The sequence below is a fragment of the Papio anubis genome, chromosome 9 (assembly GCF_008728515.1).
Source record: "Papio anubis isolate 15944 chromosome 9, Panubis1.0, whole genome shotgun sequence".
NCBI classification, from domain to species: domain Eukaryota; kingdom Metazoa; phylum Chordata; class Mammalia; order Primates; family Cercopithecidae; genus Papio; species Papio anubis.
Window position 1 is genome coordinate 10,314,643 of NC_044984.1, and position 24,791 is coordinate 10,339,433.

General features: G+C 36.1%; 1 protein-coding gene and 1 pseudogene across 1 annotated transcript; both read right to left on the reverse strand.

Moving 5' to 3' along the window:
• Nucleotides 1–338: 338 nt before the first annotated feature.
• CLEC6A (C-type lectin domain containing 6A) lies at nucleotides 339–23,695 on the reverse strand. The gene is made up of 6 exons (XM_009180139.3): nucleotides 22,382–23,695; nucleotides 20,551–20,640; nucleotides 18,525–18,626; nucleotides 13,894–14,045; nucleotides 1,711–1,826; nucleotides 339–613 (listed from the first exon to the last, which is right to left on the reverse strand). The coding sequence occupies exons 1-6, from the start codon at nucleotides 22,410–22,412 to the stop codon at nucleotides 469–471; spliced, it is 636 nt and encodes a 211-aa protein (XP_009178403.1). The 5' UTR covers nucleotides 22,413–23,695; the 3' UTR covers nucleotides 339–468.
• On the reverse strand, nucleotides 16,937–18,514 carry LOC101019200 (annotated as a pseudogene).
• Nucleotides 23,696–24,791: the final 1,096 nt, after the last annotated feature.

A 24,791-nucleotide genomic window follows, 5' to 3' on the forward strand; every position in this document is an offset into this window, starting at 1 on the left:
TCCTAGCAATAGCCAACACCAAGTTGCCAGCCATGAGAGTGAACCATCTAGAAAACAGGTCTTTCAACTCTTGTCAGGCCTTCAGATGATTGTACTTCCAACTACCATCTTGACCAAAAAGATTTCTTTATGGTATATTGAGGAAGGAAAGTCATAATTTGCAAAAGATGCTTCCTTATAAATCTTCCAACAAACAAAATAGTGCAGTCTCTGAAACAATAAATGTTTGTGTAATGAAGTGTGAAGAAAGAAAAAAATGAATAACAAGTGAAAGAATGGAACAAAGAGAGGAAGGGTGCATTCTATCATTAGTGGAAAGGAGGAAACTAGAAGATTGATTAAAGGGAAACAGGTATCTTTCCATTTCTATGAACCTCTATAACATAAGGGTTATGTGTAAATTACGGAATGAAATTATCATTTCAGAATAGGTTTCAATTTTAAAGACATCACTGAAAAAAGTTCTACTCATAGGTAAATCTTATTCATCTCACATATTGAATTCCTGCTAGTTTCACAGATAACATCATTCCAGCCCCATCCTGTAGGTTTCCAGAAGACTATTGAAGCACATTTCTCTGCTGAATGACTGGGCTCATTTGGGTGCCAAAATCTAAACAAAAAAAAAGGTAGGTAGACATCTTCAATGAATGCCTGGTGAATTATTAGAAAGTATAAACGTTTGGAGTGAACAGAGTGGGACTTAGGAAGAGAGAACGTTCCAAAGATCGTTCCTCCTTCCCATACTGCCCTCCTCAGATCCTTAAGTATGGACACATACTTTTACACTTGCTCCTTTAACATTCTCCTGGCAAAATTTTATGAGATGGTTTATTCTTAGATCTTTCCGCTGCAATCATCTTCCTCTTTACAGAGCCTTTATCCTGGTTGGGGTTATTAAATAATTTCTTTCTTACTGACATGAAATAAAGAGGCTATCTCCTTACATCTGTATATTCTTATCATCTTCCTAAGCTTCTTTATTCTCATGGATCTGCCTTAAGTGAATGTTAGGATGCCTGAGTCTGGATGTAAAAGTTACCCTGCCTCCAGGGAATACATTCTGGGTAAAGAGTGGGAGGTTGGACATAACTTTTGGAACTACAAGACCTGTTTTTGATAGTCACTCATTTTGATCTTGGGCAAGTAATTCAATCTCCTCAAGTATTAGATTCCTCATCTTTAAAAATAGGAATTATAATAAGGTCCCTAACTAACCCACGAGATTATGAAAAAATCAAATCAGATAATGTATAACTGAATTCTTTTTTAAAGCCACAAGTAAATAGTATTATTATGTAATTTTTCTACTATAATTGTACATAGTTCTGACCCAGATATTTTAAGTTTTATTAATTAGAGATCAGTTTAAGTTTTATTAATTAGAGATCAGTCTACTTGTGTTTAGAAACAGCAAAATATAATAGTTTAGAGCACCATCTCTAGAGTCAGATAGACAAGGAGTTGACATCCAGTTTCTCATCTTATTAGTTTATTAATTTGGGACAAGTTATTTAGTTTTTCATCTGTAAAATTAGTTCAGAAAAAGAGATGTTTTCATGAAGTTTAAGTGAGATAATGCATCTCCTTAGTAATGCTTAATAATTGTTAGATCCTATTATCATAATTATCAATATTAATGTTATTAGTCACTCCTAACAAAATTTCCCTAGATTTTCTATGTAAACAAGGCCCCAGATCTGCACTCACCTGACATTTTTCTTTAAAGGTGTCTTATCAATCCATTGCCAATTATTATTACCTTGTGGGTCTGAAAGCCCCAGAAAATAAGAAAATGATTCATTCAGCTGCTGGACAATGAAATTCTGCATGAAGGCAAAAAAAAAAAAAAAGGAGTCAGACTTTGGTATTTCCAGATTGAACAAAGTAAAGTTTCCTTATAGCCTTCAGAGCTATTCTATAGAAGAAAATACAAGGTGCAAGGAGCAGTCACATGATGGTCTACTGACCAGGAGTACAGGCCAAAAGTACCAACATCATTACAGGGAAGAAACAGTCCTAATACAGAATTTCATTCTTTTCTTTACCAAGAAACAGAATTGTCTTTAAATATACATAAATTTATTTTTGTGTTTTCAATCTTTTTTTTATTTTATATGTTCAGATGGTGTAATGGCTAATTCTATGTGTCAACCTGACTGGGCCAAGGAGTGACCAGATGAGAGTAAGGGTGTTTTCAGATGAGACTAGCATTTGAATTGGTAAGCTCAGTAGTAGATTGCCCCCACCCCAGTGTGGGTATGCATCAGCCAATCTGTTGAGGGCCTGAATAGAAAAAAAAGGCAGAGGAAGGAGGAATTCATCCATTTTTTTGTTTCTTCCTGGCTGCCTGCTGCTTGACCTGAGACATCGATCTTTTACTACCCTTGGACTAGATTTACACCATCGGTTCCCCTGGATTTCAGGCCTTTGAACTCAAACTTGACTTACACCACCGGCTTTTCTGGGTCTCCTACTTCCAGATGGCAGACTGCAGGACTTCTTAGCCTACATAATCATGTGAGCCAATTTTTTCATAAAAATCTCTTCATATACACATATGTGTGTATATATAGAGAGAGAGAGAAAGTTTTTCTGGAGCATATTGACTGCTAAGATGTGTTCCATATTAATTTCCTATTGTTTTTCAGTGAAATTGCATTGGGGTTCTTAAAATACAAATTTGTTTCTCTACTCTCCTGAGTACTTTTTCCCTGGAAAGTAGCAAATTACTAACCATCATTCTCAGCAAACTATCACAAGGGCAGAAAATCAAACACCACATGTTCTCACTCATAGGTGGGAATTGAACAATGAGAACACTTGGACACAGGGTGGGGAACATCACACACTGGGGCCTGTTGTGGGGTTGGGGGCTGGGGGAGAGATAGCATTAGGAGAAATACCTAATATAGATGACGAGTTAATGGGTGCAGCAAACCAACATGGCATGTGTATACCTATGTAACAAACCTGCATGTTGTGCACATGTACCCTAGAACTTAAAGTATAATTTTAAAAAAAAGAAAGTGAGTAGCAAATTACTTGGAAAAGTTAAACATAATAGAGAGCTCACTAGGTTTTAACTATAGTTGATTTATTTATTTCATAAAAAATAATTATTCTCATCTTTTCAATTGAGCTTCTAAAATACCTTTAGCTATGTCCAGATTGTTTTCCTATAAGTAATTTTATCGAGGCAAATGGAAATTAATTTTGAATTGAACCTGAAGGCTTAATGAGTATTTGTTGTGTATTGCCCTGAGGCTTCCTGACATAACCTAATATTCCAGGGTGGGGAGTAGTGCTTCTCAGTCAAAAATGTTAGGAAAGTTTTCCTGGTATTAATTTGTATTTTTAAAAATACCAGCTCCAAAGAACAAAGCCAGACACATCACATTACCCAACTTCAAACTATACTATAAGGCTACAGTAACCAAAACATTAGAGTACTGCTACAAATATAGACACATAGACCAATGGGACAAAATAGAGAACCTAGAAATCAAGCCAAACACCTGTAGCCATCTGATCTTTGACAAAGTTGACAATAGAAAGCAATAGAGAAAGGACTCCCTATTCAATAAATGGTGCTGGATAGCTGGGTAATCATATGCAGAAGAATAAATCTGAACCCCCTACCTTTCACCATAGACAAAAATTAACTCAAAATGAATTAAAAGTTTAAGTATATGACCTCAAATATAAGAATCCAAGAACAAACTCTAGGAACCACCATCCTGGACATCAGCCTTGGGAAAGAATTTATGACTAAATCCTCAAAAGCAATTGCAATGAAAACAAAAATTCTCAAGTGGGACCTAATTAAACTAAAGTGCTTCTTAGTAAAAGAAACTATCAATGGAGCAAACAGGCAACCCACATAATATGAGAAATATTCACAAATTACACATCCAACAAAGGTCTAATATCCAGAATCTATGAGGAACTTAAATAACTGAACAAACAAGAAACAAACAACACCATTAAAAAATGGGCAAAAGACATAAATAGACACTTCTCAAAAGAAGACATATAAGCAGCCAACAAACATCTGGAAAAATGCACATCTCTAATAATGAGAGAAATGCAAACAAAAAGCACAACGAGATACCATTTCACAGCAGTCAGAATGGCTATTACTTAAAAGTCAAAAACAGCAGATGCTGGAGAGGCTGTAGAGAAAAGAGAACACTTATATACAATGCTGGTGGGAATGTAAATTAGTTCAGCCTCCATGGAAAGCAATTTGAAGATGTCTCAAAAAACATAAAACAGAAGTACCATTCAACCCAGAAATCCCATAACTGTGTATATATCCAGCAGAAAATAAATCATCTCACCAAAAAAAGTATGTACTCATATGTTCATTGCAATAGTATTTCCAATAGTAAAAACATGGAATCGACCTAGGTGCCCATCAATGGTGAGCTGGATAAAGAAAATATAATACATATACACCATGGAATACTATATAGTCATTAAAATGATTTAAACCATGCCCTCTGCAGCAACATCAATGCAGCTGGAGGCCATTATCCTAAGTGAATTAACACAGGAACAGAAAACCAAATACCACATGTTTTCACTTATAAGAAGTAGGAGCTAAAAATTGAGTACTCACGGATATAAACATAGCAAAAATAGACACTGGGGACTAGTAGAGGAGGAAGGGAGGAGGAATGGAGTGGGGCAGTGGTTGAAATACTAATTATTGGATACTATGCTTAGTACCTGGGTAACAGGATCAATTGTACCCCAAACCTCAGCATTGTGCAATATACCCATATAACAAACACGAACATGTACTTCCTAAATCTAAGCTAGAAGTTGAAGTTTTTTTTAAAGTACATGCTCCACTGATATCAGTAAGATGGCAGAATAGAAAGCCCCAGGCCCTAGTTCCCCCATGAAGACACTGACTTAACAATATATGAATCAAATTGCCTTTGTGAACTTCAGACAAATAGTTAAAAGATTGCAGCCCCACTGGTAAGACCAAAGCTGAGAAAACTGGCATTGAAGCAGGTAAGAAAGTTTGCTGCATTTACTTGCCATAGTCCTTCCTCATACTGGCACACAAAGCAATAGAGAAAAAACTCCCATCTCTAAGCATCTCTCTTGGAAGGGAAAGAGGAGAGTGAAACCTGCATCAACTTTCTGGCTTTCCAGGGGACTGCCTTAGGGACTGGTTTCTGTTACACCTAATTCAGACTGCTAATGGGAAACACAACATATCTGGGAGACTTGGTGGCTGCTGAGAACAGAAGCAAGCATGGCAGCTTATTACTAGAGAGACTGGTACTGCATATAGACACTAGGTAAAACAAGGGAATACGAGCTCCTAAAAATGAAACCCGTGTAAATTACTTTATCTGGAAAAGTAAACACACAGGTCCAGAGAAGATGCATCACCAGAAAAAGTTTGAGAGACTCCTAGAATCTATGCCCAGCTAATTGGTGAAGGTCTGTATGAAGCCAGACAATGAACACTAGAATAGGTGTTTTTTTAATGCCCAAATGTAAACAAAAGATCTCAAGACATACAATGAAACAAAAAAACAAGGCTAAATTAAAGGAACAAAATGAATTGATTTATGAATAACCTGACAAAGACTTCAAAGTTACGATCTTAAAAATCTCAATGAGTTAAAAGACAACACAGACGCAGTACTAAACAAAATCTGGAAAATGATGCACAAACAAAATGAGAATATCAACAGATAGGATCTATTGAATTTTAAAAAAATATATATACTGGAACTGAAGAATCCAATAAACGAACTGAAAATTTCACTAGAGAGATTCGGCAGAAGACTTGATCAAGCAGAAGAAACAATTGGTGAACTTGAGGACAAGTCATTTGAAATTTTCAAGTCATAGGAGCAAAAAGAAAAACGAATGAAGAAAAGTGGAGAGGGCCTAATAACTTGTGGAAACCATGAAGTGGACCAATATAGGTGTTGTGGGAGTCATAGGAGGAGAATAAAGAAAAAAGGGGGAAGAAAATCTATTTGAAGAAATCATCACCAAAAACTTCCCAAATTTCATGAGAGAAATGGACATAGAAGTTCAAGAAGCTCAATTACAACCAGAACAAATCCAAAGAGACTCATACTAACACGCATTTAATCAAACTGTCAAAAGCCACAGAGAAATAATGTTAAAAGCAGCAAGAGAAAAGTGCTCTCGTGTACAACCAAGCTCCCATAACTGTCAGCAGATTTCTCAGTGAAACCTTGCAGGACAGAAGGGATTGTTATGATACATTCAAAATACTGAAAAAAATAAAAACAGCCAACTAAGAAAATTGTATCTGGGAAAGCTATCATTCAAAAGTGAAGAAGAGGCTGGGTGCCATGACTCACATCTGTAATCTCAGCACTTTAAGAAGCTGAGGCAGGTGAATCACTTGAGGCCAGGGGTTGAAGACCAGCCTGGCCAATATGGTAAAACCTCATCTCTACTAAAAATGAAAAAATTAGCCGGGTGTGTTGGCACACGCCTGTAATCTCAGCTACTTGGGAGGATGAGGCACAAGAATCTCTCCAGCCTGGGAGGCAGAGGTTGCAGTGAGCCGAGATGACACCACTACACTCCAGCCTGGGTGACAGAGGGAGACTCTGTTTAAAAAAAAAAAAATTAAAGAAAAAAAAAAAAAGAAATTAAGAATTTCCCAGATAAACAAAAGCTGAGAGAATTCATTGCCACTAGATCCACCCTAAAACAAATACTAAAGGGAATCCTTTAAGTTGAAGTGAAAGACTGGTAGATGGAATCATGAAAGCAGATGCAAGATTTCTGGTAAAAGTAGATATATACATAAATACAGAATAATGTTAGTGCATAAATCACTTTTAATTCTCATACAGAATTCAATTGACTTGTCCTCAAATTCACTGATTCTTTCTTACATTCTTTTAATACATTTATTTAAAAATGTATTAAAATAGCCATAAAATCTATAATAATGAATGAATGATGTAAAAATAAGTAATTTGCAACACCAGTAACATAAATGGGGATGGGGGGATATTTGAAGAAATAGAGGGCTTTTTGTATACAGTTGAAGTTAAGTTGTTTTCATCTTAAAATGGTTATATTTTTAATATCTTTAGTATGTTTTATGTAATCCCCATAAAGATAACAACAAACAAATACTTATAGAAGATACACAAAAGGAAATGAGAAAGGAATCAAAACATACCACTCCAGAAAATCAATGAAACACAAGAGATAGCAGCAAGAGAGGAACAAAAGGACAAAATACACAAGATATACAGAAATACTGAGCAAAACAGCAATATTAACTCCTTCGCTATAAAGAATTGCTTTAAATATAAATGGATTAAACTTCCCAAGACCTAGATTGGTGCAATGACTAATAAAAAACAAGATCCAACTATACACTGTATACAAAAGACTTACATTAGCTCAAAAGCACTCACAGGCCAAAAGTGAAAAGAAAGGAAAACATATTCCATGCTAATGTTAACAAAGAGAGAGCATGGGTCACCATATTTATATGAGACAGATAAAATTTAACTCAAAAGCTGCCCCAAGAAAGAAAGAAGATATGGCAATTATAAATACATATATGCACCCAATATCAGAGCACCTAAATATATAAGACAAACATTACAGAAGTGAAGGGAGAAATAGACACCACCACAATAAGTGGGAGCTAAGGTATGAGCAGGAGACATTGATAAATGCTTATCTAGAGTAAGTAAGAAAAAGGAAAGAAGATTCAAATGACTAAAATGAGATGTGAAATAGAAGATATTACAAAATATCTGCAGAAATAAAAGGATTATAAGAGACTACTGTGAACAATTATATGCCAACAAATTAGGTAACAGAAGAAATTCATAGAATTCTAGAAACATACCACCTGCCAAGACTGATTGATGAAGAAATAAAAATCTGAATAGATCAATAACTAGTAGGGAAATTAATCTGTAATAAAAATCTCCCAACAAAAAAAGTCAAGAATCGGAAGACTTCACTGGTGAATTCTACCATACATTTAAAGAAGAATTAACACTAATCCTCCTGAAACAATATCAAAAAATCAAAGAGGAGGAAATCTTTCTGAACTCATCTGATGAGGTCAGCATTTTCCTAGTATCAAAACTAGAAAAAGATACTATGATAAAACAACAGGCTAATATGCTTGATGAAGATTGATATAAAAACTCTCAGCAGAATACTACAAACAACTCCAATAATGTACTAAAAGAGATAAACACAATGACCAACTGGGATTTATTTCTGGAATGTGAAAATTGTTCAACACATGAAAATCAACGTAATAAACCACATTAAGAGAATTAAGAACAAAAACCCCATGATTACCTCAGTTGGTGCATAAAACCCATTTGACAAAATCCAACATCCTTTACTAATAGAAACACTCAGCAAACAAGAGAAGGAAAGTATCAACAGAAGGAAAGTATCTCTACACGATAAAAGTCATATATATAAAGCCTACAACTAACATCATACTCAATTTTTCTTTTTCAATAGGTTTTGGGGGAACAGATGGTGTTTGGTTACATGAATAAGTTCTTTAGTGGTGATTTCTGATATTTTGGTGCACCCATCATGCAAGCAGTGTACACTGTACCCAATGTGTAGTCTTATCCCTCACCCATCTCCCACACTTTCCCCTGACTCCCCAAAGTCCATTGTATTATTCTTATGCCTTTGCATCCTCATAGCTTAGCTCCCACTTATGAGTGAGAATATACGATGTTTGGTTTTCCATTCGTGAGTTACTTCACTTAGAATAATGGTCTTTAATTCCATCCAAGTTGCTGCCAATGCCATTATTTCATTTCTTTTTATGGTTGAGCAGTATTTTGTTTTATATATATATATGTGTGTGTGTGTGTGTGTATACATATATATGGAGTATATATATGGAAGATATATATATGTGTGTGTGTGTGTGTATATATATATATTATAACATTTTCTTTATCCACTCATTGATTGATAGGCATTTGGGCTGGTTCCACATTTTTTCAATTGTGCATTGTGCTGCTATAAACATGCATGCACAAGTATCTTTTTCATATAATCACTTTTTTTCCTCTGGGTAGATACCCAGTAGTGGGATTGCTGGATCAAAGGTAGTTCTACTTTTAGTTCTTCAAGGAATCCCCATAATGCTTTCCACAGTAGTTGTACTGGTTTACATTCCCACCAACAGTGTAAAAGTGTTCCCTTTTCACCACATCTATGCCAACATCTATTATATTTTGATGTTTTGATTATGGCCATTCTTGCAGGAGTAAGGTGGTATCGCATTGTGGTTTTGATTTACATTTCCCTGATCATTAGTGATGTTGAGCATTTTTCCATAAGTTTTGTGGTCATTTGTATACCTTCTTTCGAGAATTGTTTATTCATGTCCTTAGCCCACTTTTTGATGGGATTGTTTGTATTTTTCTTGCTGATTTGTTCGAGTTCTTTGTAGATTCTGGATATTAGTCTTTTGTTGGATGTATAGATTGCAAAGATTTTCTCCTACTTTGTGTGTTGTCTGTTTACTCTGCTGATTATTTCTTTCGCTGTGCAAAAGCTTTTTAGTTTAATTAAGTCTCAACTACTTATCTTTGTTTAGGTTGCATTTGCTTTTGGTTCTTGATCATTAAGTCTTTGCCTAAGCCAGTGTCTAGAAGGGTTTTTCCAATGTTATCTTCTAGGATTTTTATGGTTGCAGGTCTTAGATTTAAGTCCTTGATCTATCTGAGTTGATTTTTGTATAAGGTGAGAAATGAGGAGCCAGTTTCATTCTTCTACATGTGGCTTGCCAATTATCCCACCACCATTTGTTGAATAGGGTGTCCTTTTCCCACTTTATGTTTTTATTTGCTTTGTTGAAGATGTTTGACTGCAAGTATTTGGCTTTATTTCTGGGTTCTCTATTCTGTTTTGTTGGTCCATGTATCTATTTTTATACCAATACCATGTTGTTTTGGTGAATATAGCCTTATACTATAGTTTGGAGTTAGGTAATGTAATGCCTCCAGATCTCTTCTTTTTGCTTAGTCTTGCTTTGGCTATGCAGCTCTTTTTTTATTCCATATGAATTTTAGATTTTTTTTTTTTAGTTCTGAGAAGAATGATGGTGGTATTTTGATGGAAATTACATTGAGTTTGTAGATTGCTTTTGGCAATATGGTCATTTTAACAATATTGATTCTAACCATCCATGAGCATAGGATGTGTTTCCATTTGCTTGTGTCATCTGTGATTTCCTTCAGCAGTGTTTTGTAGTTTTCCTTACAGAGGTCTTTCACCTCCTTGGTTAAGTAAATTCCTAAATGTTTTTGTTTTGCAGTTACTGTAAAAGGGGTTGAGTTCTAGATTTGATTCTCAGCATGGTCACTGCTAGTGTATAGCAGAGCTACTGATTTGTGTACATTAATTTTGTATCCTGAAACTTTTCTGAACTCATTTATCAGTTCTAGGAACTTTTTGGATGAGTCTTTAGGGTTTTCTAAGTATAACCATGTCATCAGCAAACAGCGATGGTTCAAATTCCTCATTACCAATTTGGATGCCCTTTGGTTTTTTTCTCTTGTCTGATTGCTCTGGCTAGGACTTCCAGTACTACGTCGAATAAAAGTGGTGAGAGTGGGCATCCTTGTCTTGTTTCAGTTCTCAGGGGGATTGCTTTTAACTTTTCCCTGTTGAGTATAATGTTGGCCGTAGGTTTGTCATAGATGACTTTTATTACCTCAAGCTATGTCTCTTCTATGCTGATTTTACTGAGGGTTTCAATAATAAAGATATGCTTTTTTTTGGTCAAATGCTTTTTCTGGCTCTATCGAGATGATCATATAATTTTTGTTTTTAATTCTGTTTATATGGTATATCACGTTTATTGACTTGCAGATGTTAAACCATCCTTGCATCCCTGGATCATACTAAATTTTGAGAAATTAAAAGTTTTTCCTCTAAGATTCAGAACAAGGCAAGAAAGCCCATTCTCATCACTTCTTTTCAACATAGTACTGGAAGTCCTAGCCAGAGCAACTTGGTAAGGAAGAGAAAAAAATTATCCAAATCAGAAAGTAAGAAGTAAAATTATCTCTGTTCACAGATGACATAACCTTATATGTAACGAACCCTAAATATTCAACAAAAAATCTCTTAGAACTCATAAGCAAATTCAGCAGTTTCAAAATGCAAAATCAATGTAGAAAAAAATAGTATCATTTCTAAATACTAAAAATAAACAATCTAAAAAGAAACTTGAGAAAATAATCCCATTAAAGGCTGCATGTGGTGGCTCACACTTGTAATCCTAGCACTTTGGGAGGCCGAGGTGGGTGGATCACTTGAAGTCAGGAGTTCAAGACCAGCCTGGCCAACATGGTGAAACCCCGTCTCTACTAAAAATACAAAAAATTAGCTGGGCTTGGTGGCACATGCCTGTAATCCCAGCTACTTGGGAGACTAAGGAGGGAGAATCATTTGAACCTGGGAGGCAGAGGTTGCAGTGAGCCAAGATCACACCACTGCACTCTAGCCTGGCAACAGAGCAAAACTCCATCTCAGAGAAATAAATAAATAATAAATAAAGTAGCATCAAAAATAATAAAATTCTTAGAAATAATCTTAACCAAGGAGGCAAAGCACTTGTACTACAAAAACTACAAAACATTGATAAAGGAAACCAAAGAAGACACAAACCAATGGAAAGACATCTCATGTTTAATGATTGGTAGGTTCAATACAGTTAAAACGCAATCTAAAGAGTCAATGTGATCCCTACCAAAATCCCAATGTTATTTTTTGCAGAAAGAAAGAAAATTCTAAAATTCATATAGAACATCAAGAAATCCCTAATAGCCAAAATAACCTTGAAAAAGAACAAAGTTGGATGCCTCACACTTCCTGATTTCAAAATATGTTCCAAAGCTACAGTAATCTAAACAGTGCAGTGCTGGCATAAAGACAGACATAGAGACCAATGTAACAGAATAGAGAGTCCAGAAATAAACCCTCACATATATGGTCAAATAATCTCCAACAAGGTGCCAAGACCACACAATGGGGAAAGACAATCTCTTTAACAAATGGAGCTAGAAATACTGGATATCCACAGGCAAAAGGACCAAGTTGAATCCTTACTTTATGTCACATACAGAAATTAACTCAAAATGTTTTAAAGACCTAAACAAAGGCCTAAAACGGTAAAACTCCAGGAAGAAAACATGAGCAAAAAGATTCATGACATTGAAATTGGCAATGTATTGGATATGAAACCACAATCACGGGGAGCAAAAGCAAGAAAATAGACAAATGGAACTCCATCAAACTAAAAACTTCTGCAAAGCAAAGGAAACAATCAATTAATGAAAAGACAGCATATGGAATAAAAGAAAATACTTGCAAATCATATATCTGGTAAAGGATTAATATCAAGAATATATAAGGAACACCTCCAACTCAACAACAATAAAACAAATAACCCAGTTAAAAAGTGGGCCAAGGACTTGAATAGGTATTTCTCCAAAGAAGATATACACATTGTCAACAGTACATTTTAAAAGTTGCCAGCCGGGTGCAGTGGCTCATGCCTGTAATCCCAGCACTTTGGGAGGCCAAGGCGGGTGGATCATGAGGTCAGGAGTTCAAGACCAGTCTGGCCAAGATGGTGAAACTCTGTCTTTAATAAAAATACAAAAATTAGCCAGGCATGGTGGTGGGCACCTGTAATCCCAGTTACTCGGGAGGTTGAGACAGAGAATTGCTTGAACCCAAGAGGTAGAAGTTGCAGTGAGCCAAGATTGTGCCACTGCACTCCAGCCTGGGAAACAGAGCGAGACTCTGTCTCAAAAAAAAAAAAAAAGTTGCTCAACATCACTAATTGTTAAAGGAATACAAATCAAAATCACAATGAGATATTACTTCACGTCCATTAGGATTGCCACTATTCAAAAAACAAAACAGAAAAGAACAAGTGTTCATCAGAATGTGAAGTGAGACCCTTGGGTACTCTTGCGGGTGATGTTAAATGACACAGTCATCATGAAAACGGTATGAAGGTTCCTCAAAAAATTAAAAATAGAACTAACATGTGATCCAGCAATCCCACTTGTGGGTATTTATCCAAAGAATTGAAAGCAGGAACTCTAAAAGATTATTTGCACATCCACATTCATTGCAGAATTATTCACAATAGCCACAAAGTGGAAGCAACCTAAATGACAACTGACAAGTAAATGAATGGAAATGTGGCATCTTATGTGTTCTCACCACAGAAAAGGAGAAAAAGAAGGCTAAATATATGAGGTAATAGATATATTAATTAGCTTGACTGTGGTAACCATTTCATAATAAATTTGTATATCAAATCATCACAGTACACCTTAAATATATGCTACTTTTGGTGGTCAGTCACTCTCCAATAAACCTGGAAAATAAGAAATCAAATAAAACAAAGAAGCAAAAAACAAGTGTGAGAGACACATACAATGGAATGGTATTCAGCCCTAAAGTGAAAGAAAGTCCTGTCTTATATGAGAACATGGATGAATCTTGAGGATATTATACTAAATGAAATAGATTATTCAAACAATGACAGATACTGTATAATTTAACTTGTACACAGTATTTAAAAGAGTCTAACTCATAGAAACAGAAAGTAGAGGAGTGATTGCCAGGGCTTTCAGGCATGGGGAAATGGACAGTTGTTGTTCAATGGGTGGGGAGTTCCGGTTTTGCAAGATGAAAAATTTCTAGAAATCTGGTGCCCAGTAATGTGAAAATAGTAAATGCTACTGAACTGTACACTTAAAAATGGTTATGACAGTAAATTTTGCGTTATGTGTTTTTTCTACAATTAGATAATTTTTTAAGTAGAAACAGTACCTGCTCTGCTTCTGTGTTGAACACAACCAAATGTGCTCCCATCTCAACACAGTTCTGCTCACTCTTAGACCAAACGTTCTTTTCACCGGAAATGAAGTAGCAGCTGGAATCAAATGACTTCCAAGAAGCTGGGCAACATCCCCAGGCTATTTCTGTGTTACATGAAAAAAAAAGAGTGAGTGAAAGATGTGATAAATAAGATTAAGGATCTGCGGTTGCTTTGTAGAGACAGTCTCTTAATTCATGCTTTTACTGTTTCCTGAATTATATAATTTGAGGCCCTAGAATTGATTTCAAATAAATATTCTTTAACATTAAGTCCTCAATGTTTACTAAAGTTTACCTGCAGGATTTGTCTCCATTTTCTTTTTTGCAAAAAAAAAAAAGTCATTATTGAGTTTTGTTTTTCATGTCCCTTGTACATTATAAGCACCAAGTCCTCTTAGAATTTTAAATGACTAACACGGACGAACCTAGAAACCCAGTTCTGCTCAGTAATCTTGGGCAAGCCACAAAGCCTTGGGTTTTCAAAATGATAACTATTCACAGGTTGGTTATGAGAATTAGAATTATGCCTTATTAGAATTCTGGCTCCCGCATTTATCATGTATGTCTTCGAGCAAATTCATAACCTTCCTGAGCCTCAATTATTGCATCTCTAAAATGGAAATAATAATAGTGCCAACCTCACAGGGGTATTTAATCACATAATATGTATAAAGCATTTTAAAAGATGCTTAACATAGAATAATTGCTCAATAAATGTTACCTATTACTAATTTTCACACAGTATTAAATGCTTAAGAATCTTAAACAATTAGCAGTTCTCTCCCCTTACCAGTTTGTCACTCTTCTAGGATTAAAAAAATCCATAGCTAGACATATATAAATCGACTGATATATTTTGATTATACTTATAATCAATATGATTTTGATTACATATAATTTAAACAAATATATATGCATGCTTAAATAGTAAATTGTTTAGATTTGTTTGGTTTTGAAATTTTAAACAGCAATTATGATATATGTGATCTTCTTGGGCTTATTTTTTTGTTTTGCATTGATAATATTCATCCATGTTATCACATATAGTTCTATTTTATTCATTTTTTACATTATTATATCATTACATATTAAGTGATTAAAAACCAAAAAGCTTATTCTTCCTTTTATAATATTATAAAATGAATAAAATAGATTAACCATATCTATATTATTTGCATACTGGCTGCTTTTAGAAATATACCTTAATTGTGCATTCTGCTCATTATTAATGATTGCTTTAATATGTCTCAAAGTGTGTATTAACATATGATTTGAATTTTGAAAGTCAAATTTGACTGACTTTGCCAATTGAGCTATATACGCCAAACATTTTTTTATAAGTTGAACATGTGAAATTGCCAGCTCCAAGGCCAACAAAAAATATTGTCAGCTGTGATCAGTAAAAGCATCTGTCAACAAGGTATACTAACATTAATAATATTTTATTTTCTCAATTTATGCTGAGAATAATGAGCTGATCAAGTCACTTTGCAAGTGTAGAAAGTAACAGATGTAAATCGCAATCATTTGATAAGCCTTTTTAGAACACTTTTGGTATACTTTTGAGAAAGTAAATAACTACTGACTGAGAAATAACAAATCTTTTGCAAAATTATTCTATAATATTTCTTATTCTTTACTTTCTATAACATTGGGAGTAACCTGATCAAATTCTCAGTTTACAAACCATTATAAATAATTTTTGACAATAGATCACTATATCATCTTAAGCAGACAATGCTGAAAGAATATCAAAAATTGAGTGACATTCAAACAAAGCCTTTTTCATTCTTATCTACTGACTTAGGTGAGCAAGACTTTTTAGTTAATGTCATTAAATTGGAAAATAGGAGCTGAATTGGTGTTGAATATGTTAGCAATAATATTATAATTACATTTGATAGCATTTTTTCAAAGTTCCACTCATCTCATTAAGATTTAGACTTTCAATAGTTTTACTTAATTATTGATGATTTATCAAAATCTATCATAACTTTGTGATGTTTTGACATCATGTCCTGATAATAGTTATGATAGTAAATCAATCCAGAACACATTTTATAACACACGAAGCCTAATGGTCCACAGGAAATTGAAATATTAGGCATGTTTATCTACATATTTTGGCAGATGAGAAAAGTATCATGTAAATTTTAGTTCAAGGAGATAGAAGAATGATGTAAAACATCCAACTGTTAAATAATATATGTTTAGTTTCGTTTTAATGGATGATGGGGGTTAGCACTTTGTAATAGTATTTACACACAAGTAAATACATTTTAAGAGAGAAATAACAGTTTTGTTTTTTAAAGTCAATATTTACAATGTTCCAGAAATTAAAGCTTTTGCTTCCATAGCATGATGAAAATTCTGATGTCAAATTATACTGTATCGGAGGGTACATACGTTTTCAGAATCCTTTTTGGGGATTGACAAGCAAAACAGTTAAAAGAAAACTAGCCTAGGCAGAGTGCAGGGGGATTGAGGGAACTCTAGCTCTTCCTCACTCTGACTGCAACTGAGTGGGAAACAAACTGAACAACATACAGTGTGGATTTAAGTTATTTTTTAACTTTAATCAAAATGGAAATTTTGTGTATGGACTTTTATTTTTATTTTTCATTGTAATGATGATTTGAAAGAATGTTGTTAAAATTGGAGCATTTTTATTTACTGACATGGTATTATACAAAATAATTGTATTTTATCACATAAGATTTTCTGTAACTTTAAGTAGTTGTATTGAACAGCTTGACTGGTCATTTACATTGGATATACTAAGGGGGCAAATTAACAGTCTCTTATGCCAGATGGATATGGAGTTAATTTAATTAATATCCATCTCTGTCCCATTTCAGGGCATTCGGAAGGCAAAAGCTAAGTGCCCATTGTTGCTTCCGGGAAAATATTCATTCAAATGTTACTTGTTGAAGCAGTGTTCCACATAGGTAGGAAGAAGACTATGCACTTCACTTCTCTTTCCCTTTTTCTTTTCTTTTTTTTTTTTTTTTGACTGTCCTAAATTTCTTATTAGGTATGAATTTTACACACTTTACTTATATTAGCAGTAACGGTGGAGCTGGAGAGTATTGCGCATTCTCCAAGCTACCTGATGAGAACCACCAATAGTGTGGTGGAATTTCTGGCCCCTTCCATGGCCACGGCTCTTTCAACCTGCAGATGTCAGGCCACACATCTCCCTGTGCTTGTGGACTGGTTTGGTGTCAGGATTTCTTCTGATAGCTTTATAGAATGGATCAATGAGGATAACCCCCAAAAATTTTTATGTGGAATCTTCACTAAGGCAGTAAGAACTCAGGACTCTTAGAGACCCCCAGGGGTGTCCAGCTGGCTCCTCTGCAACAGACTGAAGGCTTGGAGCAAAATTTGGCTGGTTAACACCACGATAGACAGGCTTGCCGTAAGCTGCACCCTTAGGAACTGGGTGTTTTTGGCCACCACGGCAAACACGAATCCTATATATAAGTAACCTTGGTTGACCTTGTAGCCCAGTCGGCCCACTTTATCAGGCCAGGTGGGGTGGGGAGCACTGTAGAGAGCAGAGAGCTGGCAGTACTGCCCGTAGCAGACCCTCAGAAGCAAGCTCATGACATCAGACTGCTTCTTTTTCCATAGCTCGTGGATGTACTTGTATGCACCCATCTTGACTTACCTGATGGCTGCCCCCAGACGGAAAGGCTCTTACCCTTTTCCATGAAGCTGACTGATATGGTTTGGTTCTGTGTCCCCACCCAAATCTCACCTCGAATTGTACTCCCATAATTCCCACGTGCTGTGGGAGGGACTCTGTGGGAGATAATTGAATCGTGGGCGTAGTTTCCCCCATACTGTTCTCGTGTTAGTGAATAAGTCTCACAAGATCTGATGGTTTGATAAGAGGAAACCCATTTCACTTGGCTCTCGTTCTTCTCTTGTGTGCTGCCATGTGAGACATGACTCTCACCTTCCACCTTGATTGTGAGGTCTCCCTAGCCACATGGAACTGTGAGTCCAATAAAACTCTTTTTTTTGTAAATTGCCCAGTCTCGGGTATGTCTTTATCAGCAGCATGAAAACTGACTAATACACCAACCATAATCCTAAATTCAACTCCGCCAACTCTCCACATATGAAGTTAACAACAGTATATTTTGGACAGGCATCAATCTCATCCTGAACCAATTTGACCAGGAATAATGCTAGTATTTGGGATGGAGATGGGTAGTATTAATTGGAAACCTTAAATATCGAAAAAAATATTGTATGCATTTGATGGAGGGTGAGAGGAATGTAAAAACTGTAAGAATTGTTATGAATAATTTCCAGGGTTGGCCTGAGCAAATTACATGCATGTAGGTTTATAATATTTACCAAGCTCAAGAAATGTGAAGAAGGAATTGTTTTGGGGGCATGTCTAGAGCCTGATATGAACATGTATGTTTAGAGAAATTATGAAAATATCTGAGCAGAGACTTTCATAAAACATACACACACAAATGCACAATAGAATAACCAATCTTGAGCTCAACCCTGTTCTCTCCCTGAGAAAAAAGAAAGTCTATGTAAGCATTTTAAAGCTTTACCTGTCACCTTTGTCCCTTCACTGAAGCAGGTGAGACTTGAATGATATGAGTGTAGTTCAGACAGCGTTTTGCCAGTTTCACCATATGTAAAACGGTAAGTTACTGGGAAGGAAGAAGAAGGATTAGTGTCCATCTATTATTTTGCTCTAAAGCCTTGAGCTCTATATCTGTACAGTGCTGGCTTACCTCTGACCCCCACCATTCTTTCTCTATGCAAGCCCAATAAAAACTATGCCAAATTATTATTTGCTTGTATTCATTTATCTTACTTTTTTTTAAAATATATATCCCCCATTTAATTTTTTGGTCTTTTCACCACTAGAATTTAGGCTCCATACTCTTGAACAGAGATTCTGCCTGTTTCCCGCAACAATTAATCACAAACACAACTTAAAGGTTTCAAAACAGCTCATATACCCCGTAAATATATACACCTACTATATACCCACGATTTTAAAATAATAATTTGAAAATATTTTATTATAAAAAAAGGAGGAAGTCTGAAGGTGAAAAGTGATCTTTTCTTAATCACAAACACCTAAAAGGGCAACTGTCACAAAGTCATCAATAAATATTTATTGACTCACTGGATATCTGCTTCTCCTTAGCCTTAATAACCTTGATGCAAGCACACAGGTTATTTTGATATTTTCTAAATAATTCTAGCTGCAGGTAGCCACACATCAACAGACGGGCTAAGTAACAACCAAGGGGAAATTTTAAACATTTATAAAAATATTTTTAATGTCTCAAATGAACATTAACTTTTATGTTAATGTTCATTTTCAGCAAGACCTTTTATCTCTCAGGATCTGATCTGATTCTTCACTCATTTCTTTTTTGTCCTTCTATAACTAAAGCTCAATACAGTCAAATCTTTCTGCCCTGCTCTTAGTTCATGTTTTGAGATCCTGAATTTGTGTTTCTTTTTATGAAATATCTATTCTTAAACCCCTTCTCTCTTGCACTTGATTCTGAAAAGTAAAACAGATTCTAACTTTGGTGATAATTACTTGTATTTTACTAAATATTGTAAGATTTATTTAAAACTCTGAGGGAGCTACATCTATGACCTGATTGACAGGGGAAGTCACTTTCATTCCCTCCCAGACTATTCAACAACTATTTTTTTTTTTTTTTTTTTTTGAGACGGAGTCTCGCTCTGTTCCCCTGGCTGGAGTGCAGTGGCACAATCACGGCTCACTGCAAGCTCCTCCTCCCGGGTTCCCGCCATTCTCCTGCCTCAGCCTCCCGAGGAGCTGGGACTACAGGCGCCCGCAACCGCGCCCGGCTAATTTTTTGTGTTTTTAGTGAGACGGGGTTTCACCATGTTAGCCAGAATGGTCTCGATCTCCTGACCTTGTGATCCGCCCGCCTCGGCCTCCCAAAGTGCTGCGATTACAGGCGTGAGCCACCGCGCCCGGCCGCTCAACAACTATTTTTAATCACTTTATCAATGAGTAGAAATCCAAATTGTGAATCAGAGAGGAAAAAGGTCTTTAAGACTTCTCACACAATGAACTTGAGACATGTATTTGGAGGCAAGCAGAATAGAGAAGAAATATTGTATTCTCTTATCTCCATCATTTCATTTGAATACTTTTTCCTCTCACATTGGAAAGGTTCTGTACATGAATCAAAGAATCTAATATAGAATATCACAATTATGACAGCGATTAGAGTTGCACTCCCAATACAAGACTTTTGTGACTAGGGAACACATGATTACCAGTGAATCCAGTCCTGAAAGATGGTGCCTTAGATGATGGCTACAATGAACAACATGGATATATGAGGCCATGATTCAGAAAATGCTCATAAAACCAGGTAAACTAAATCCACAAGAATTCAGTTTTCAAAAGATAGAAGAAGAACAACAAAGGGAAAAGGAGAAATCAAGGAAAATGTGACATTCCAAGTAAGAATTGATGTATTAATGGGGCAGAGGAGAATATATCCTAGGAAATGTGTATGGAATATTCAAGGGAAAAGAAGCAAAGAAAATGCACCTCAGTGCAGAACTTACCCACACAGCTCACAATGAAGCAAGCACTGAGGAGTGCAATGGAAATCCCAGCCACAGACCAGAGTTTCAGGGACCACCAACCTCTTTTCTCTGTCCAATCAGGAAGACAACAAACACAGTTACCAGAGGGCCGGGGAGCCAAAATTCCCAGGAAGCTTACAGCAATGAACAAACTAGATGAAGAACCTCAGAGCAGTTAAAAATCTAAAGCAAGAAGAGAGCTTACAAACTCCCTCAGAACAAATAACCAGGTAGTAGCTCTGTGGCCCCAAAGAATACAGGTAAAACATATGCTCAACCAACTGGAATTTCCATATCTTTATTCTTTCCTCTTAACTATTACATGTTTCATTGATTTCCTTTCTCAAAACATCACTTTTGTCTCCCATTTCTCATATCCCTGTATTGATATTTGGTTTCTTCAGTATATCCAAGAGATATCTGCACTCCCAGGTTTATTGCAGCACTATTCACAGTAGCCAACATATGAAATCAACCTAAGTGTCTATCAACAGATGAATGGATAAAGAAAATGTAGTATAATATATACAATGGCATATTATTGCCCCATAAAAAAGAATAAAATCCTACCATTTGCAACAACATATATGGAGCCAGAGGACATCATGTTAAGTGAAATGAGCCAGGCACAGAAAGACAAATATTGCATGTTCTGACTCCTATGTGGGAGCTAAAAAAATTGATCTCATGGAGGTAGTGAATAGAATGGTGGCTACCAGAGGCCAGGAAGGTTAATGGGGAAGAGAAGATAGAGAAGGGTTGCTTCATGCCTACAAAAATACAATTAGCTAGAAGAAATAAAATCTAGTGTCCCTTAGCACAGTAGGACAACTGTAGTTAACATTTTTTTTTTTGACGTGGAGTCTCACTCTATCACCCACACTGGAGCATAATGAGGCAATCTTGGCTCACTGCAACCTCCACCTCTCAGGTTCAAGTGATTCTCCTGCCTCAGCCTCCTGAGTGGCTAGAATTACAGGCACATGCCACCATGCCCAGCTTATTTTTGTGTTTTTAGTAGAGATGGGATTTCATTATGTTGGCCAGGCTGGTCTCGAACTCCTGACCTCAAGTGATCCACCCACCTCAGCCTCCCAAAGTGCTGAGATTACAGGTGTGAGCCACTGAGCCTAGCCCAACAATCATTTATTGTATATTTCAAAATAGCTAGAAGAGTAGATTTGGAATGTTCCAAACACAAAGAAATGATAAATATTTGAAGTGATGGATAATCTAATTTTCCAGACTTTATCATTACACATCATATTCTTATATCAAAATATCACATGGAGCCCATTAATATGCACAACTATTTTGTATCCGTTAAAAAAAAAATTTAAACATTATTGATGGGCATGCAAAGGGTTGAAGCTAAAGTCAAATTTTCATGCATTAAAAATGGGAAGCTTTTCTCTTACAAAAAAATTAGAAAAGCAAGTACAAAAACAAACGCAGGGTAATTGGAAAGAATACTGCTGCCTGGATTTCAAGATTAGTCAAAAGACTTTCAAGAGCAGACATCTAATAATCAATTATTTCCCTGATTACCTTCTATCATGTAAATCTTTTCTGTCTCCCTAAACTTTCAATAAAATCTGATACAAACCTCCCAAAAAAATTTGCTTTCTTATTCTTTCAATTGCTTGTGGCTCTGGCTCTGAAGAATGACTCTTTCTTTCAAATTCCTTTCAGTCTACTATATTGGTCCAATCACTAGCTCTTCAATGTGTTCTTTGTCTACTTCTTCTCTCTGGGTGATCTTATTTCATCATACACTTCCACTTTCCTCTGAAACAGAGGAAATACTCACCTGTACTTTGAGGTTGCAGCTCTTGCATCATTATGCAGGCTCCCTGTGTTGAGAAGGTCCAGGAACCTTTTGTATCTCTCGCCCAGAAGATGCTGCCCAGAGACCCAGCTTCATTTAAAAAAGGTAGAGCTCAGGGACAAACTGCTACACACTCTCATAGGACTAGGAGACTTCTAACATTAAGTGTACCTCAAAAGAAGAAGTCACAGTTACAACTAAAGTTTCCAGTGATTTTGAAACATGAGATTAAAAAAAAAAAAAAGAGGAATTGAGAAACATTGAAAACCACTCATGAGAACTTTGACAAGAATGCTTAGATCATTTCTTCAGTTCCTAATATAAAATTTCTCTGTCTGATTCCTATTCATTCTAGCATGCAAAATAGAAAATTTTGTATCTCCTAAAAGAAATCCATTTAGAGACCTTGGTTAAATTAAGTGCTCCCTAACTAACCTTTACATTGGTTACTTATTTTATGCAAGCCTTAATCCCTGTGTTGAACAGTGTCCTAGGAAGTAAGCAAAAGTCTGATTGAATGGATATGGTTTAGATATGAAGGGTAAGATAGTAAATAACAAAACCCATGAACATTGTTAAGGAATGTGATTGCAAAACGAAACATTCTGAAATCACTCTGCAAAGGTGATGAAAGATTCTTATTATATCCAGACTAATACTGGGCAGATGACAGTGATATATTGTAATCTCCCTGATTAGGTAAAAGGGAGCCTGAAGTGATATAAAATCAGAAACAGGCTTCATGAATTTTATATTGTAGCACAGAAAATATGATTTGTTTTCTTATCCTCATAGATTCTTAGTAGAGACACTCTCCTGAAAACAAAAGTCAGAGAAACAAGAGAAAAAACAGCAGTTTATCAATGTGTGCTATACCCATCACTCAGGAGAGAACTCAGTTCAAATGTATTTATCTCTTTCAAGGCAGTGGCTTACAGGCCTTGCTTAAATAGTATGTTAACAAAGAGCCATAAATCTTATGGAGTGGCGAGAAAGAAAACAAACAAACAAAAAACTTTGTTTAAAGATGTGAGTGCCTTGAAACTATCAAGTCCAGAGTGGACTCATGAGAGAGACATGACAGGAGTCGTGCCTCATTCCCACCTTAAGCTAAATTTACCTCTTGAAGCCATTTGCTATGTGGATTCTAGACTAACTGAACCCTACAGTTTAACGGTGTATAGCCAATTACTAATCAATGTGGTTTCTGTAAACCAATGATAATTTACTGATGAGTAACTTTTCAAATCACTCCCTCTCCTGATTCATTCTTTTTTTAATTTGTATTTTTCCATAAGTTATTGGGGTACAGGTGGTATTTGGTTACATGAGTAAGGTCTTTAGTGGTGATTTGTGAGATTTTTGTGCACCCATCACCCAAGCAGTATACCCTGCACCATATCTGTAGTCTTTTATCCTTCGTGCCTCTCCCACTCTTCCCCACAAGTCCCCAAAGTCCATTGTACCATTCGTATGCCTTTTGCGTCATCGTAGCTTAGCTCTGCAAATCATTGAGAACATATGATGTTTGGTTCTCCATTCCTGAGTTACTTCACTTAGAATAATAGTCTCCAATCTCATCCAGGTCAGTGCAAATGCTGTTAAAACATTCCTTCTTATGACTGAGTAGCATTCCATTGTATAGCTATACCACAGTTTCTTTATCCACTCATTGATTGATGAGCATTTGGGATGGTTCTGTGATTTTGCAGATTCATTCTTTTTTCTTTAAAATCTTCAGTCTTTCCTTTGTTCTCTCTCTCTCTCTTTTTTTTTTTTTTTTTTTTTTTTTTTTTTTTTGAGACAGAGTTTCACTCTTGTTGCCCAGGCTGGAGTGCAATGACGTGATCTCAGCTCACCGCAACCTCCACCTCCCAGGTTCAAGCGATTCTCCTGCCTCAGCCTCCCGAGTAGCTAGGATTACAGGCATGTGCCACCATGCCCGGCTAATTTTGTATTTTTAACAGAGATGGGGTTTCTCCATGTTGGTCAGGCTGGTCTCGAACTCTTAACCTCAGGTGATCCGCCCGCCTCGGCCTCCCAAAGTGCTGGGATTACAGACATGAGCCACCACACCCGACCTCCTTTGTTCTCTAGGCCACGTCCCAAGGCAACTTGGAAGTGTTTTCTGAGGTAGCTGTTCTCAACCTTGGCCCAAATAAACTCTCTATATTAACGTGGCTTCAGCTACTTCCTTTAGGATGATAGTGAAAAGACAAAGAAGAGAATATCTTCAGGATTCCAAAAAGAAATGAAATACTGGAAGGTATTTTTTTTTTTTTTTGAGACGGAGTCTCGCTCTGTCACCCAGGCTGGAGTGCAGTGGCCGGATCTCAGCTCACTGCAAGCTCTGCCTCCCAGGTTCACGCCATTCTCCTGCCTCAGCCTCCCG